Genomic DNA, 18375 nt, shown 5'->3' with positions numbered 1-18375 from the left:
TCGATATATGTCGATATATGTCGATATATGTCGAGATAGATAGATAGATAGATAGATAGATAGATAGATAGATAGATAGATAGATAGATAGATAGATAGATAGATAGATAGATTAAAAAAATAAATCTATTACCTGCTCTGTCACAAATCAGTAAAGGTTAATGAATAGTTTGATGAGCTCGGTGTTGACTTGGACTATAAATTACCAAGACTGAATTTCAATCAAGCATCATATGGACTTGCATTACAAAGAATAACAATCTACAAAGGAATCTGTTTATGGTTAAATTAATTAAAGAATCTGCTTCCAGTGTGCTGTCTGTTCCACAGCACACCCACAGGGGCCTATGGCTCAATCTGGAGCAGGGTGATCAGGGCCTTTTTGGCAGTAAAAGGAACCAGCACACTATCAGGAAGGTGGACATTATATCATGGCTAGGGAAGACAACATTTAAATCTGAAATATACTTAGAAATCAGCTAATAAAATAAAACGAAAAAAAAAACAAGAACAAAAAAAATAAATAGATATTCTACACACTTCATGACAACCCTATATTATCATTTGTTGTTATTTATTTATTATTTTTTTATTTATTTATAAATATATAAAAAATAAATATATAAAAATAATAATAAAAAATAAAAAAAAGAATAAAAAAGACAACCCTATATTAAATAATGTCGTTAGAATCTTTAGAACCTCAATAATAATAATACTTCATAATTCATTTTTTAGCACTTTTCTTGCATAGTTTTATTGTACAAGCATTAACCTTAGATCGTAATCATCGAACTTACCCTTGACCAAAAGATGGTGATAACGATGACAAGATGAGCTATGATGGTGAGAAACCGAGCAGGAACAAGACTGCTGACAGCCGACATATTAGCACTGTTTGTCTCGCGTTGGACCAAGTATAGAGCTAGTATAGATGAATATAAAGAAATAAGCAGTTGCTAGTTCACGAAAGATAAAGCTTCTAGTTATTGAATACCGCGCAATGTCGCAAAGCTACATTAAACAGCTAGAACAGCTGAGCTAAAATTACTGAAAAGGGGCGAACTTAGCATGTGGATAATATTTAATATATAAATAAATCATGACAAAAACTATTGTCTCTCTGAAAAACAGTAGATAAGTATGTTTACATCTCAAAAATACCTACTTTACAATATAATCGAACTTATTTTTCGTTTGTTTGCCGCGCTGACGCTCTAAGCGGTTGCCACAACAACCACTGAATGTGTACGATCGCTATTAATGACCGGACGCACAACATATTCATTTAAAGGTTCCGGCGACATACAAGCCCATTTAGTTGTTTTTTTTCCTATCGTTTACACAATGCTGACATCTAGTGGTGTTAACGCGACATGCAATACAACGTAATTTATTCACTAAAGAAATAAAAAAGGCAATGTTTGGATTTATTTTACGAAATTCTGTGTGACTTATTTTGTCAAACAAAACTATTCGAAAGTGGACATTCAAAATTGTAATTCTGTTATATCCAACTGTAGTTTGTAAGGGTAAGGTAGGCTCAATTCTAATATAAAAATAGATCCATCCATCCATCCAGTTATTATTTACTTTTCTTAAATAGGGTGGCAGTGCAGTTTATAAAACTTGATGGTGAGATTAGCCCATATCCCATAGTTGGGATCATGGCCCCACTTGGGGTCATGGATTAACAGGTATAGAGCCCTGTACAAAAATTAAACTAAGCAGTAAAAAAATGCAAATGATCAGGCATATTTACGTATTAAACAATATGAAAACATCACTTAGAAATAGACAAAACCAAATATATAGCTTTCTGATGCTATTTTTATTACTCTTCAGCGTTTGTACTATTTAGACTCCACTTCCCAGATAAACTGAAAATTCGCTTCGAAAGATAAAAATTGGATTTCTACTTTTTTTCCACTACATTGATTGATCAACCAAGACTTTACTTAAGACATATATTTCTTTTTATTTTCTTTTTAGGATGCCCCCCATGGATGTGTTAATTTGTATTAATAAAATAAAATATTATTTATGAAATAGGGAAGGAAATTTTAAATCCTAAATAATTAGAATTGTATTGGATTTCCTTTATGCTTTATGAAGGTCTATATATAATCAACACTATTATAGAGAATAAATAGTAGTCTGTTTAAATAGCTTTTTCTTTCCAATGGTGTTTAATTTATCATAAATAGGTTTGATTCGACTGTCTTTTATTGATTGAATTTTGCTCCTTCTGGCCCCACACCTCTATATATCAAAGCCAGAGCCTTTTATGCTCCAACCTCCCCCCATCTTTCCCCCCAGCAGTCAGACCAGTCCCCTCACACACTCAGCGTGTGCAGCTCAGTAGCGCAGCAGCGAAGCTCCGGTGTAGGCCTGGTAGAGCCACACAGGATAACCTGGCGTTTTTTCCCCCAGGAAACGGACTCTTTTATACCGCGGAGAAATATTTCTAGCATGGCAGAAGCGGAGTTACAAACCTTTACCTCCATCATGGACGCGCTGGTTCGCATCAGTGTAAGAGTGATGCTCATTTTATTAGCAATAATATCTGCCTGTGCAACTATTAAAGGTTTTTTTTTAGCCTTTCACTCTGTTCTGCTCATCTCACGCTTAACTGCTTGGTTTAGAAGGCTGCTGCAATGAAGGAATGTGAGGTATTCCTCGTTTTGATAATTGTGCGCCTTTTGGATCAAGCAAATCTAAAAGCTCCTTTTTGTGTATTTTTTTTTTTTTTGGTACAGTCAGAACTACACCAACACCGTTCACATGGATCCAAAAGCAGCCGTCGACTGGGTCGTTGTTTGGTGGTTATAATTAGCTCTATGTGTTGGCAAGTAGCATAAAGGGCTTTAGGCCGCGATAAGGATGAGAGGATGCGCGTTGTCATAGAAACGGGAAGCTGCGCTTCGAAGCCGCTGGTGTTATGTATATTGTCGCAAAAATGCAACGTATATTTTAGATAAGTAAATAAATAGGCTACAGCTGAAAACAAGAGATTAAAAAGGTTTAACATTTATTTATTTTTAGGCTTTATTTGATTCAGTGGATCAATAGATATACTCTGTCCCCATCAAAGCTTTTTTTTAACCATTGACCTAAAAAAAGGGTGAATCAGTCTTTCCTGCCTTAATTTACAAGCATTTTTAACTCACAAAACACTATTTTGCTTATTACTGTATATGTGTTTGTTCCAAACAACCCAAAACTTCCATCTCTGACTGCTATATAATTATTAGATACATTAATCCCATTTGGGCTTCATGGTGGTGCAGTTTGGAGCAGTGTTCCCTTGCAGTATTAAGGTCCTGTATTCAATTTTGGGGTAGCTTTCTTTCTTCTTGGAGTTTTCATGTTCTCCCCCTTTATGCTTTTTGTCCTGGTACTCTGGCTTGATTTGAATGATTGTTTGTTGGCATCTCTAAATTGTCTTTAGGGGTGATGGTTAAGCGACAGAAGATGGATGGAATTTGTCTCCATTGCTCCATTGTCTAAATGTTGTCCTACCTTGCTAGTAACTCTCATCCCCGTTTCTTTGGACTTAGACAAAATTTAAGGCCATTTTTGTATACACGGAGTGCACACAAAATGAAATTTCGTTTTGTATAGCTTTCAGACAATAAATGAGCAGCTGCTTAGCAGTAAAGTGTTGCAGTGATCAAATGTAAACAATGTGTGAGAAAAAACATGGTACAAAAATGCACTGATATGGAAGTTCAGAGCATTTCAATACAAATATATATGGTGCAATTACGCAGTATTTTGGTTTGATGGGGAAAAAAGCAGCTCCAGAATCTGCTGTACCTGGATGATGCAAAGCTTCTTCCCAGATCGCACAGGGAGAACAGACCAGGGTGGGGGTGTGAGTGGTCATTGATGATGTTACGGGACACGCAGCGCTGGGATGAAATTTATTTTATGGAGGGAAGAGGAGCCCTGATGATCTTCTCTGTTGTTCTCACCACTCTTCTCATCTTCTTCCAGTCTGAGACACTAGCCTCCACATCACACAGTGAGACAGTTGGTCAGAACGCTCTCTATGGTGCTTCTGTAGAAGGTGGTGAGATGGGTGGGGGCAGGTGGGCCCTCCTCATGCTCTGCAGGAAGTACTTGCGCTTCTGTGCCCTTTTTACCGGTGAGGTGGTGTTTACAGTCCAGGTGAGGGTGTCTGTGATGTGCACCCCCAGGAATCCAATGCTGCTTACCACCTAGCTGAGCTGTTGATGAGCAGTGGAGCATGGTTAGACTGGTTCTTCTTGAAGTCCAAGATGATCGGCCTCCCTTTATCTCTTTTCTCATTTCCCTTTGTCCATCTCGCCCTTCCTTGTTTCATTCTCTCTATTTTATTCCCCTCTTGTATTTTTAGTTTTGTAGATCATTCCTTTGGTTCCATCGCTAATATTTTATCCAATTTTTCAAAATTTTCCTCCTTATATTTTGCTGTTTGCATCTTCTCTCCATTGTGTCCCTCCTTACCCATTTCTCCTCCTTCCTTCCTTGTGTTCCTGCATTGTTTCCTTGTTTCTTTTCTACCATCTGTACTCCTGTCCCTCTTATGTGATACGTCTCATGAATTCATAGAGATCATAGAGATCATTTTCTGGACTCTAGATATTGTAAAGTGAATAACTTGAGGATCAAATGAAACATAAAGAGATTTGGTTAATAAAGTGAAGCATGAAAACTCATGGTTTGGAGAGTTTATCAATCGGTAAAGGTTCTTTTAGATACAGTATGCTGGTGTGTAAGTGGACTGAAGCTGGAACATATGTACATCTAAATAGCCAGCACTCTTTCCTCCTCTCAACTAGTTTTAAAACTTCAACAGTTTGATTTGACTGAGGCTTGAAAATATATTTAGATAATTTCTTAGGTATATTTAAATCAGAACCTTTTCCCATTAAACCTTTCCCATCGTGTCCACCCCCCCCTGTCTTTTCTCTCCAGTCCAACATGAAGAGTATGGAACAGGAGCTGCATTGCCCTGTGTGCGATGAGATGGTGAAGCAGCCCATCCTGCTTCCATGCCTGCACAGCGTGTGTCTGCTGTGTGCAGCTGAGGTCCTGGTGCAGAGAGGTTACTCTCCCCCAGATCTCCCTCCAGAGCCTGTCTCACCGGCCTCCACACCTAACCATCGCTCTCCACGTCAGGCACGCAGGCCTGCACCCAGGACCCCTGACCACCTGGAGCGGGTCATCAGAACAGGTTCAAGAGAGAGTTTTTGAATGAACTTTTTGTGTGCGATTTGTAGATTTTAGATATTTTTGCTGGAGACACAACTCATATATATAAGAGATGACATCAGCCTGATGTAATGTAAAAACGCAGAGACGATGATGCATAATGATGTTAGAGTCCTTTTGGTTGACTCAGTTTGTCACTGGACATGCAAAGCTTTACTCATCCAGCTTATATTGTATTTGAAAGTGTGTGTTGGAAAAGACAAAGAAGCTACAATTCCATAAAATATTTCCACTGTGAAAATAATCTATACTTCTAATTCTGCAAACATATTACTCATCAGCCTCATTAACTGCCTCCTTTCACATTTCCTCTCTTTTCTTTCATCTCCTTTACACCTGTTTTCCTCTCCAAGTATGTGGGACATACCCAGGGAGAAGGAGGAGGGAAGCAGCCCCTCCCCCCATGCTTTTCCCCTGTCCTTCTTGTCAGCAGGACGTGGAGCTCGGGGACAGAGGACTCACCGACTGCTTCCGCAATCTCACTCTGGAGCGCATCGTGGAGAGGTTTACATGCACACAAACGCATTAACACTATGTTTTACTTTAGGGTCAATAAAGTCCAGATTTTTTTAATTACCTCCAGTGTCCCTTTTGCTGGTTGGTCCCTGACAGTGCACCCTACCAGCCCTCTGGCGCTGGAATTGCCCATCCCTGTAAATGTAGCAGATCCCACCGCCACAACAGCTTCAAAAACAGCACATTTGTTGCTCTTCCAATTTGGTTGCATTATAGCTACAAAGTTAAATGTGTCTTTGGGGATCTTATTGTGATAGACCAACAAGAAGGTTTGAAAATGTTTTTACCCGATTTTTAGATCTAGATGGTGAAAATGTTCATCTTTCTTTAATTAACAGAATAACTCTTTCCAATAAGTTTGGATGTTTAGCATATCTCTTAACATTAGTTTTCAAGCTCTCACTGGGGATTTAGACCTTGAATTGTCCGTCCTAGCAGGAGTAGGCTTGTATATAAACTCATATCATAGTTCTGGTTGTTTGCTCACCAGTGGTAGAAGATTTTTCCAGAAATCTAAAATCTATTTAGCCTCTAAATGTTTTCTTCCATCAAACTAGGGCATGGCCATGTAGACTTAAAACCTTATGATATTTTGTGGTACTATGTTGATAAAAGTAAGGATGAAAAAAGTTTCATTACTTCTTCACAGTCTTTCTCAGGTAACTGTATGGTTTTCATATCTCTACTAATACTGCTGCTAAAATTATACAAATTTAAAATGGGCTTCTTCACACAGACATGTAATTTGTATCACTAAATATCTCAAATTGAACACATTTAATCATATTCTTTGAATTTGTCAATCCCAATGGGGATTGGTCAATGTGTTAGTGGTTAGGACATTGTGCTTGGAATCCTGAGGTTTAGTTCAAGCCGCACTCCCACGGACTGTCACTGATGGTTCCGGAGCAAGACCTTTAACACACTGCTCCCCAGGCGCCGCACAATGACAGCCCACTGCTCCCCAAGCGGTTAAATGCAGAGAGTGAATTTTGTGCTTTCTAGTTGTAACAATATAATGACGATAAAGTTGAATTCAATTCTATTTTCAATAGAAAACAAATAAAGAAGCAGAAGAAAAAAAGTACAAAAGATATTTTGACAATTCACCCGCCTTATGTTTTTGAACATATTCAATCATTTAGATAATAGATAAATATTCTCATTGTGACAAGAACTTTATCCCAATTACAATCGCATTTAATCGATAAGGTAAATGCGTAACCTAACATCTAACTCTTTTTATAACTCTGACCAGCTTTTCTGTTCTTGTTGATTATGATGCCGCTGCCACCATGTTTTACAAATGGAGATGCTTGTTCTGGTCTCTGCATATTGTTTTTTGGTTTTTGGCCTATGATGAAATAATTAATTTTGCTCTTATCTGATCAGAGCAACACCTCCACATATTTAATACTGAAGTCAGTGTTTGTATGACTTTTCTGAACTTTCTTTACAACAATGGCTTCTTCGCTGTATTCTGGTAGATATGTGTTTTTTTAGTTGTAAATTTTTAATGAAGGATATTGAACCATGGGATGAAGCTTTGAAAATAGTTTTACAACCTAACCCTGTTTGAATTAAACCTCCCCAAACTTTACTCAAGAGCTTCCCTCTGTGTTCCTTAGTCTTCATGATTGTTTGGTTTCAACGTTGTTCTCTGTAATTTATTGTCCGTTTGATTGTAAACATGATAAATTGTGAAATAAAAATGTAGATATATTTCTGCAAAGCTTTATAAACCAACCTTTAAGCAATACATTTGGGAAATAGGTAACCAGGCAATTCAATACTGCTTTAAAAGGAGACAGAAAATCATTTGATGGAAGGACTTTAAATAATGAGACACTCCTTTCCCCCTGATCAAAGGCTAACCAAAAGAGCACTTTGCTTTGAAAGCTTAAAAAGTGCTGTGCTCTGTGCGACGAGAAGCTATCAGTTTTGGTTTTGTTCTACAAGTTTTATTCATAAATTGCTAATTGGATGTTGTATTTGTCTCATTATCTGCTATAGTTGGTTTAAATGAGAGGGTCAGATTCACAGGCAGCTGCTGGATGGCTGCAGCTAACTCCCAAAGCTTCAAACAGAAATGCTGCATGTTGTACTGCATTAAAGCGGCGAGTGCTGTTGATGTATCCAGGTCAGCCAGTTAAAATAGTGGAAAGCCTAGCTGAAAAGGAAGCAGGACACTGTCACATGATCTCTTTCTTTCTTCAGTTTGCAGATGTTTCCTTAATTCTGTCCTATTTGTGTTTAGGTACAGACACACAATAAGCCTGGGCAGTGTGGCGATTATGTGTGGCTTCTGTAAGCCTCCCCAGTCGCTGGAGGCCACTAAAGGCTGTGCAGACTGCAAGTCAAACTTCTGCAATGAATGTTTTAAACTCTACCATCCGTGGGGAACTCCTAGAGCTCAGCACGAACACATTCTACCCACCAACAACTTCAGACCAAAGGTTCATCTCTTGCTTTTTTTTGTGTGCCCTGAGTGCATTAGCTAACTTTCTGTCCTAGCTTTTAACCTAGACTTTGTCTTTCAGGTTTTAACATGCACAGAGCATGAGCAGGAGCGCCTGCAGTGGTACTGCCGTAACTGCCAAAGGTTGCTGTGCCAGCTGTGTAAGCTCCGTCGTGTCCACCACGGACATAAAGTTTTGCCCATAGCACAGGCCTATCAGGCCCTCAAGGTAAGTGCATGTAGACTCTTCAACCTTCTTTGAGTTTCTGCGTTGGGAGCTTGCAGGTGTCTCATATTTACCTTTTTGTTTTACAGGACAAGATTAGCAAGGAGGTTAACTTCATCCTAGCCAATCAGGAGACGATTGAGAATCAGATCTCTCAGCTGGAAGCTGCCATCAAACAGATGGAGGTAAACAACCTTTTTCCTTTTTGTGCAACAGCTAAAATATTACATAAACTTTTTTCTTGCTTTAATAAAACTAAGAACTCATCAACATGATCACATCATATGTGTCTCTGCCCTGAATTAGTTTTGGGTTTTCTAAATGTCATCGCCTTTAGTCTATATCTGTCTTTTATCTCCATGGCTGTATGATTGTTATAACTCAGAATGTAGAGCTCTCTGTTTGTCAATTTGTGGAAAAGAGTGACCTCTTGTGGTCATTCCCTCAATAAAACAACCTAGTGAGGCTAGCTTTATTTTTTTAAAGGCCCTGTTTGGTCCTAAAAAAAAAGGAGTGAAAATGTAAAAAAAAAAACATCATGCTGATTGTTAGGAACGATGAAGGATCTGTGATGCTGTGGCCTTATTTTTCTTCCAAGGACTTGCTTGAATGCATGACTCATGGAAATCTATAAAGGTATAGTGGATGTGTTTTTCCGGGTGGATCATCAAAATAAGTGGTCCTCCTAATTGTCAATCATTCTGCTGATGTGTTTACATAAGGCCATCCTACGTGCTCGTCCCTATTTTCACTTACCGGTGGTGAGTCTGACATGGTGGAAAAATTGCATATCTTCTTTTGGAAAGTAAGCGTGTATAAGAGATATAAACAGCAACTTTTTATACAGAGCGTGCACGAGGAGAGATGGGCTTGTGCATCCTCTCACACACGCATTTAATGTGTTCCATCTTGGGTGCATGTACAGGGTTGTGCATGTTCATTTTCTTTATGCACATACACAACAAACTTTCTTTAAAAATTTGCTAAAATCCAACACTATACCTCTAAACTACAGGGATATTTTAGTAAAAGATGTTAGAAAACTGAACCATGGGTCATGATTTGATTTTGATCATGATTTGAACTGATGAATATCTAAAAGGCTTATAGAAGCAGTATAGAAATAATTATTCAGACACAAAACCAGTCTTCATTTGCGGCTATCATTTCTCCCACACAAAAATTCCTGCATGTAATCTAGAGAGACAAGAAAATGTTTCTGGTTGATCCAATTTGTTATATGTTGTAGGAAGATAGGAAGGAGGACCTAAATGAAAGGGAAAGTATACAAGGTATTTACAGCAGGGGTGACAGTAGGTTTGTAGTTTGCTTTATGTTTAAGTTCGGTGAGCTAAATGATAAACAACAACCCTTTTCTTCAGAGTTTTCCTTTTTTCTATTCCTGCATGTGAAATAGGCTAGTCAGGATGGAGGGAGTAAGTTAAAAGCAGATATTGTGGAGAACAGGTTTCTAGAATCTCTTGAGATTTCTTCCCTGTATTTTTCTGCAGGCTAACAGCGCTGTGGCTCTGCATCAGCTGACTCATTGCATCCGAGAGCTTGGAACAGCCGTAGCTGAACGGCAGGGGACTCTAGCTATCGCCTTGGAGGGATCTCGAAGCAGAAGAGATGAGGCCCTGTCCACTCAGATCTTTGAGAAACAGGGGCTGATGGAGCATGCTGGTCTGATGGCGTTCACCCAGGAGCTGCTCAAAGAGACAGATGCTCCCTGTTTTGTACAAGCTGCAAGAGTAACGCACAGCAGGTAGTACTAGTTTATTTAGGGGAACTGTACTGTAAGCTCAAAGCGAGCCGTTTGTTAATATATCCATATCTTTGTGCTTTCCCTTTTCATCTCTTCTATTCTGCCACTTTAGGCTGGTTAGAGCCATAGAAAACCTGCAGTGTTTCTCTCTGGCTGCTGAAACCTCCTTCAGAAACTTTCACCTTGATGCATCCAAAGAGGTCAAGCTCATCAACAGCTTGCAGTTCATTCAGGGTGCGCTCTCATTTCACCTTCTTTGTCCTAAGAGTACATCTGAACCTAAAATTCGGTTAGCTAGCAATTTAAAAGGTTCCTAATTAATCAAATAATTTAATAAGGATCTCATGCAAATTCAGCTATCAATCCGACTCAAGTTACGCAGCCCTCAGCTATTTATGAATCTACAGCATGTCTCAACAGAAAATATGAAATATGCTATAAATAACACCATTCCTATAGTGAAGCATGATGTTGGCTCAGTGATGCTCTGTGGCTGCTGTGCTTCCTCTGCAGTATATGGAAGGGAAGATTTATTCAATCGGGTATCATGGATGGATGGATGGATGGATGGATGGATGGATGGATGGATGGATGGATGGATGGATGGATGGATGGACGTATGCATGCATAATTATATATGGGTATCATAAGATTCTGGATGAAAATATCACACTGTCTGATTGTCTGGCATCTGCAGACCTTAAGACATCTGCCATGGTTTGAAGTCCCTCTTGGACGAGACTGGGGTGCCCTTGAAAAAAGCCTAGCTTTGAAAAAGATGCTTACTGCAAAATAATTATGAACTGGAGTTCTTTACAAGTAAGGATAGGGCTGAGATTCATTAGGAATGTTGTACTTCTCATATAGGTTAGCTTAAGCTGTTTAAATTATATATTATTTTATTAAAAATGCTACTTGTTTGTTTATTTCATCAGTGAACCCAATTAACTGAGGAGTTGAATAAAGGTGAAGTTGTATGAACACCTAATGATCTGAGTTTTTTTCTGCTCAACAGCCCCTCTGGCTCCCGTCATTGACACTCAGAAGACTTTAGCTTATGACCAGTTGTTTCTATGCTGGCGCCTGCCTCAGGACTCGGCTCCAGCGTGGCATTTTTCTGTTGAATACCAGCGCAGAGCTGGTGCAACATGGGGCGGCATCAGCTCCCCGAACTCTTCAACACCATGGCTGCGGCTGAATGAGGTTAAGGGGACCAGTGCAGTGGTAGATCGAGTGCAGATGGACAGTGTGTACGTGCTCAGAGTAAGGGGCTGCAACAAGGCTGGGTTCGGAGATTACAGTGAAGAGGTTTATCTCCACACCCCACCTGCACCAGGTTAGATGTGTGAATGGGATCTGGTTTGTTTATATATAAGTATAACATGGAATTTTTTCAAAATTTCATTTGCTATTCATTTGCAGGTCTAATNCATCCATCCATCCATCCATCCATCCATCCATCCATCCATCCATCCATCCATCCATCCATCCATCCATCCATCCATCCATCCCTTCGTTTTGAATATTTATCTAACATGTTATATCAGAAACCTTTGAATTCGAGGTCAATTTTTTAAAGATAGAAATTATTGGTTTGAATCCCACAATAATGTTGTTTAACTGTTGCCATCTTTCACTGTTGACAGGTCACCAACATGTTTGACTAACCTCAATGTCTATTTTTTTCTCCATCCCTTGAATACTTCCATTCCTGCCTTTTTAGTTTCTGCACAGACTTGCTTTTTTGCTCTGAATTCCAGTGTCACCTCCGTCATAACATCTCTACTTCTATCTTTCATGCTGCAGGTCTGTTTTTTAGTGCTTTAAAATATACATTAATTTACTTTAACAGATTCTCATTTAATGTAAGCATCACTTCATTAAGCATGTCCTTATTTCATATTTTGAAAAAGAGTGTACTGAGACAGGTTGACTGTATTTTTCCTCTTTTTTCTTCTTTAAATATAAATTTATTTTTTTGTTTTATTGTTGAAATAATTATTACAACTCCTATTTTTTCTTCAGCTATTCTCTTTTTCTTGATATTTAGTTCATTTCTTTGATTACCTTTCCATTTTTCCTTGTTCACCTCTCTTTTTCTTTGCCATCCAGTTTTGAGTTTCTCCTTGGACTCTCGTTGGGGTTTGCATGCCGACCGTCTGGCGCTGGGTAAAGGTCAGACTTACGCCCGAAGTGTCCCTGGCCTTTCCCTTCTCCAAGCCGCTGACCGCGCTCTCACCTCTTGTCACTTAACCTCCGACTTACTTGTGGCAGACTTGGCTGTCACTCACGGCAGACACTACTGGGCATGCTCTGTAGAGCCTGGGTCCTACTTGGTGAAGGTGAAAATTATGTATCGAGTCACATATAAAGGCAGGTTATTATGTGACTGTATCTATTTAATCAGACCTTTTTTGTGGTACTTTTGTGTGTCTCATTTTTAGGTCGGAGTTGGACAGGAGACAAAGCTACAAGAGTGGTTCCATCTCCCTCAGGACATGGCGAGTCCTCGGTAACAGATAATTTGAACACTATAATTCTCTTTTAGAGATTCATAAATGATAATCACAATAACATCTGTCGAATTAGATGCATAGTTAAAGTTATATACTGCCTAGTTTTAAAATGTGTGGCGTGTATTATTATTTTGCCTGACTAATTCTAAAAACTATTTGGTCTGTCAATATCAGCTTTGCTCATTAAGAGATTAAATGTTTGCCTTTTCTTCTTTTCAAAATGACTCAGGGTTAGTCAGGTTGGATGGTGTGCATCTGTGAACATAAATATTTTTTGACTTTGACTACTGTAGGTCACTATAAAACATCAATAATCTTTGATCTAAACTTTTCCATGTGCTCTGCCTGAATGTTTTGTGTCTTTATTTAACTCCACCTTCTTCCCATCCACTCTGACCCTTCCTTGTTCCTACTAAAGAAAAATACATCCGCAGTATAAATAGAGCACTCTCCCTTTCAACATATTGAGCTACAGTGCATCACATCTTTCCTGCTTCTCTAATTAATGGCCTCTTCAGGCCAGATCTTGAGTTGTCTGCTTTGTTCCCTGCTCTTTGTGAGGGTTAGGGAGAAATTTAAATTACACAAAGGTATAAATAATAAAAAATAATGACACCAAATGGTTGGGAGTAAAGTAAGCTTAATAATGTATTTTTTAATTTTAAATGACAAAAAGGAAAAAACTGTGAGTGAATTTGAACTTATGAAATGTTAACAGCTCTGTGGATACCAAACCAGACATTTTTCCAGCCTTTAATTTGGCCATTTATTTATATACTTGGTCTTATTAAAAAAATATTAACAGTTCTCATTTTCCTTCATCCACACATGCAAATGCTAGAAATTGAGTCTTCAAAGTATAGAACTCAACATTAAAATATTTAGCAACCTTTTTAAAAGGAATGACTAGTGTTTAAGACAGACAGAGATGCTGACACAACAAGGAGCTGCTTCCAGGAGGAGGCTGACAGCCAGACACGTACCTTACCTACTTTAAGTAGTTCTAGAAGTAGTCAAAGTTGCAGCATTAAGAACTGTGAACCTTTACACATACTTGGCCTCACTCTGTGTAAAGTGTACACTATGTGTAAAGGTACAATAAGGTTTTTTTTGTTTTGTTTTTGTTTTTTAGATGTGAGGGGATTATTTGTGTATTATTTAAGAATAGAAAACATTTTCAGATGTATATTTCCTGACTAAAACTAAGATAGTTGATCAGTTTCATCCTATCTTACTGAAATTTCTCATCCTTGCTTCACCTGTCATTCCCTCTCTCAGCTGTGACCCAGACAGTGGCCATGACAGCGATGCTGAAGATGGCCAGGATTCCCCTCCCTTCTGTTTCCTCACAGTTGGCATGGGTAAGATCCTCCTTCCTAAAGGAAATGGTCCCTCTCAGAGTCAGAGTGAGAGCCATAGCCAGGCAGTACTGCACTCCCAAAGCAGCAGCTACAGCAGCAAGCATCACTCCCACACTGCTCCCCTCCCGCCACGGCTCGGAGTCTGTTTGGACTGTGACAAAGGACAGGTTACCTTCTACGATGCCCACTCCCTGCGTGTCTTGTGGGAGGGACACATGGATTGCTCCGCTCCAGTGTGTCCAGCTTTCTGTTTTATAGGTGGAGGAGCTCTACAGCTGCAGGACCTTGTGTCCAACCGAAGCATCGAAGAGCCTCCACCACGTAGGGTAACCATTGAAACACGGGTAAAAAAATTCAAATAAAGAAAGGCATTTAGAGCTAAAAATGGCTGTTTAATCTATCTGCTCACATTTGGTTATTTCCAAAATGTTAACATACACTCATCCCGAGCATGAATCTCATCTTTATTATGATTCTTATAAAGACTTATTTAAACTATTCTTTTTCACAATGGAAGAACTGAAGCAGAATTGAGCGCATTCTTTTGAAAGGTTTTCAATATAAAGTCCTCATTTCTTTACTATGTATATTATTTTATATTTTTCTCCCCTGATTTATCTATTCCATAACCAGTTTTGATGGTTATTCAAGGTCATTGTCCAGAATGAGAACCCAACATTGTCTAAGTTTCTCTTATCTGATCCAAAACAGAGGAAGTTGTTTATAATTTTCAGAAAACTGTCAGGGTTGGTGGATTTTTTGTGGATCCAATTGCAGAGTTGAGGAAGCAGTTTTTGCAGTTTTAATGGTGAAGTAGATGGTAAAAAAAACATAAATCCAGAAATAACAGGCTGGGAACAAAAGCTAGAGATGCTCAGGAGAAAACATACAAGAAGAAATTAAGAGAATCCAGCGCAGAGGAACTGCAGCAGAGGAGTATATATGGGAGTCAGAACAAGGAGTGAAGTAATCAGTTAATTGGGAGCAGGTGTGGACAGAAGCAGCAAGAAAGGAGCTAAGGGGAAAAGAAAGGGGCACCAGGGGGCAACAAAGAGTAAAAAGGGAAAACAAGGTTTAACTGTAACTACAAAATAACTTAAATAAGGCTAAATGGGAATAAAACTAATGACTATAAATAATGAATAAACAAGGTAAAACTAGAGGATAAGAGAATGAACTAGATAACTGAAGCCATAGAAAACAAACTAAGAAAAAAAAAAACTAACTAGAACTATACCAATGAATAAATAATAGCGAAAATGCTGAAAAGATGTGACGAAGAAGAGTAAAACTAAGAATTCAAAAATGAAATAAATCTTGACAATATAGAATTACATAAAATGAAGCATGACTGAGAACCCAAAATGAAAACTTACCCAAAAACAAAAAGTCCATCATCTGCTATTGCAGATGATGACAGAAATGACTATGGCACCACCAAGACCTGAGCATGCAAAAACAAAACCAATAAAGATGTTGCACCGCAATCATTCCTGACAGTAAAGTGGTATTTTTCCTCCTAGTGGACTGAGAGGGTAGCCTCCGCTCCAAACTCAACACATTCAACCTATACCGAAAATTTCAGCTGCTGATTGGAAAGCCACATCTTTTTGGAGAAAAGCTTTATGGTCAAAGGAGATATCCACTAAAACTCCTCACCTAAAGTAAAAGTTGGACATTCGTGGAAATGATTGATAAAAACATTGACTCTTGTTTTTGTTTTTTGTCAAGACTGGTTTTGGAATAGATAAAGGAAGGTAAACGTTTCAGTCACACCAATTCATGTCATGCAGTGTTTAGTTGTGTATTAAAAACCTAGGAAAAAGTTATAATAGTTTTTATTGAAGCACAACCCCCCTTCTTTGAAGTAAGTGTGACTCTTGATGTCCTGTTCTAAATAGTGAATGTGTATTGGCTTCAAGGGTGTGGAACTTTTTCAGGATGGAGAACTTTAGTTTTACCATAATGACATCCTCATGTTATATTTAAATTTAAGGATCGACTTACTACTGTCTTGGAACTTATTTACAGAGCTCATCAGAGGTTGTGCTGTCAGTTTGACTTTCAGGTTCAACCCTTTAACATGTTGGTCAGTGGAGATGATAAGTATTGGAAACACATGCAATGTTCTTAGGCTGCCTCCATTTCCAGGAATTTTACAATTTCCTAGCCATAATCCCCCCTTACCTCAATCATAATCTTCATAGATAAATTTTAAAATATGTTGTTTATTAGCCCCTGCACAGTTGTGAACCAGAGGAAGACATTTACAAGTTTTCTTTCTGCACATCCTTAACCAGGCTGTAAGGATGTTCATGAACAGCTTACATGCTAAGCAGTCAGCTACTCTGCTGTAAAACTAAATAAGCATATTTGCCTGACTTCAGCCTGCCTTTGTTTTCTTATTCTTCATAAAAACAGTTGTACATGCACATAGCTTTATATATTTATACTAAATGCCCAAACACTGTGGACAGATTCCTTTTTTATGCACATAATCCTGGCTAATAAAGCCAAATCTGCGCCTTATTTAATTGAGAAACAAAAACTAGTACTGACACAGAAAGCGTAACTCGGAGTGATATCAATGCTGTAGTTGTATGGCAAAGCAGTAGCGGTGCACTGTTATTCTGCAAAAATAAGGTCCTAATTCTGACCAGGAATCTTCTGCATGTCATTGCATGTTCTCCCTGCATGCTTGGGTGCTCTCTGGGTATTCTTCCATGGTCCACAAAAACAAGAATGATAGGTTAATTAGTCTGACTTAGATCGCCCTTAGGTTTGAGGGTGTGTGTAAATGTCACCTTGTGATAGACTGGAGACTGGTCTAGGGCTGTCTGTCTCTGGATGTTCTCAATGAGAGCTGGGTATAAGGGGCAATTCCCCCATCACCCTGCATGAGTAAGTGGGTATAGTTGGTCTGACGATGTTGCAACGCTGAATTTTAATCCCAGCCTGCAAAAAGAATGGTTTAAATAAATTAATAAACCAGCCAGCTTTGTATGACATTCATGCCTGTGATGGTGTATGTCAACTTGTATGTATAAATGTTGGCTGTTCTCCCACATTTATATTAAAGATACAGTTTCTCTCTTTTGCCTCTTTTTTCCTAAACTGTAAAATTATTTTATGGACATTGTGGCTGAAGCAGTGTTAGACTATGCAGAAATCTGTTAACAGGGTGAGTCAAACCCCTTTGACATAGGTTAAAACTCTTATACAAAAAAAATGCTCTTTCTTATTTTGTCTCAAGCGACAGCAAAGTTGCATGTGCAGTAAGCTTCCTTATGCAGATATTTGACTGTCACCTTTTGAAGACACCTGATATGCTATATGTTTATTTTTTTATTTTACACAGCTTAGGAAATCAGGAGGTGAATTAACCAGAACTAGATAAATGTGAATATAAGCAGTTGCCTTTGCTGGAAGCACATTGTTCTCTCTGTTTCAAAAGAATTTGTGAGGCTGCATAATTATGCTCACAGCTGCCTTTGTGTTTTCAGATTGTCTCAGAAATCAAAGTGAAGGATGCTCTGGATGAGCAATGGTCACTTTGTGCTGCTTGACTTCTGAATATGTGAAAACATTTTGGATTTTGTGTTGACCGTGAAGTTTGGAAATGTGTGTCTGTCTTATTTGCACATACATATTACAGATTACATATTTGGAGTATAATAATGAGGGGCTAGCAAAAAAATTCAGGTTTTCAACTTAACTTTACTTAAATATTTTTTTTCTCTGTGAAAAATTACATATGATTACTGATATGTTTTGATGTTAACTCTTTAAAGAATGAAGGATTTTTGTCCCTACATTATTTTATTTAGATTTTCAAACTGACTGGCGCAGACTGTATTTTATGGGAGTGTGTGCATGACAGCTCTATACCCCTTTTGTAAACTAGAGACTATTACAATAAAATAATGGAGCCTATTATCTGTTTATTATTCAGATGTATTGCACACCTTTCAGAGTGTATAAAGTGTGGTTCCTGTTGTGAATCTTTTATTTCGGGTCTTGTTTCTTTGTTGTACAATGTCTGCTCCCTTCTTTAGAGGTTTTTTGATTCATTTTAGTTGTCTTTATTTAGAGTTATGTGTTTTGTTATTCCTTTAGATTTACTTTCCTGACAACCTTTCTCTCTCAAGTAGTTTACTGTGTGCTTGGTGTTATTACAATAATTTTGAAAGCTTTTTCAATCATTGGTTAGCTTTTTGTCAGTGAAGCCATTTAACATGATGTCAATCTGCATCTTTAAAGTCATCTTACTGTTT

The 18375-nt window shown here is 38.3% G+C and overlaps 2 protein-coding genes across 3 annotated transcripts in view; one reads left to right on the top strand and one right to left on the bottom strand.

Moving 5' to 3' along the window:
* tmem107 (transmembrane protein 107) overlaps positions 1 to 1257 on the bottom strand; it is a 2791-nt gene extending 1534 nt beyond the window's left edge. Inside the window, exons 1-2 of one of the 2 annotated variants that reach the window (XM_015380547.1) lie at positions 1169 to 1257; positions 801 to 925 (exon numbers count right to left, since the gene is read on the bottom strand). In XM_015380547.1, coding sequence (XP_015236033.1) covers positions 801 to 887 — 87 coding nt within the window. In that variant the 5' untranslated portion in view covers positions 888 to 925; positions 1169 to 1257. Of the gene's footprint in view, positions 1 to 800 lie in introns of both variants that reach the window. The other variant, XM_015380546.1, reaches the window with a different exon arrangement.
* Positions 1258 to 2341: 1084 nt separating this feature from the next.
* On the top strand, positions 2342 to 15190 carry trim46 (tripartite motif containing 46). Its single transcript, XM_015380542.1, has 12 exons — positions 2342 to 2532; positions 4963 to 5221; positions 5613 to 5763; positions 8033 to 8231; positions 8316 to 8462; positions 8549 to 8644; positions 9971 to 10224; positions 10337 to 10458; positions 11240 to 11560; positions 12337 to 12566; positions 12669 to 12736; positions 14019 to 15190. The coding sequence occupies exons 1-12, from the start codon at positions 2473 to 2475 to the stop codon at positions 14461 to 14463; spliced, it is 2352 nt and encodes a 783-aa protein (XP_015236028.1). The 5' UTR covers positions 2342 to 2472; the 3' UTR covers positions 14464 to 15190.
* The last annotated feature ends 3185 nt before the right edge of the window (positions 15191 to 18375 follow it).

The sequence above is a fragment of the Cyprinodon variegatus genome, unplaced genomic scaffold (assembly GCF_000732505.1).
Source record: "Cyprinodon variegatus isolate N-32 unplaced genomic scaffold, C_variegatus-1.0 Scaffold217, whole genome shotgun sequence".
NCBI classification, from domain to species: Eukaryota; Metazoa; Chordata; class Actinopteri; order Cyprinodontiformes; family Cyprinodontidae; genus Cyprinodon; species Cyprinodon variegatus.
Note: the sequence above shows the minus strand (reverse complement) of the source record. Positions and strands in the feature narration are given on the sequence as shown.

Bases quoted from the DNA above. Each gene is read 5' to 3' on its own strand.
- trim46 (XM_015380542.1), top strand. From the start codon at position 2,473: ATGGCAGAAGCGGAGTTACAAACCTTTACCTCCATCATGGACGCGCTG. The intron at 8,232-8,315 runs GTTCATCTCTTG...TTTGTCTTTCAG, and splicing joins CCAACAACTTCAGACCAAAG to GTTTTAACATGCACAGAGCA. The intron at 12,567-12,668 runs GTGAAAATTATG...TCTCATTTTTAG, and splicing joins CTGGGTCCTACTTGGTGAAG to GTCGGAGTTGGACAGGAGAC.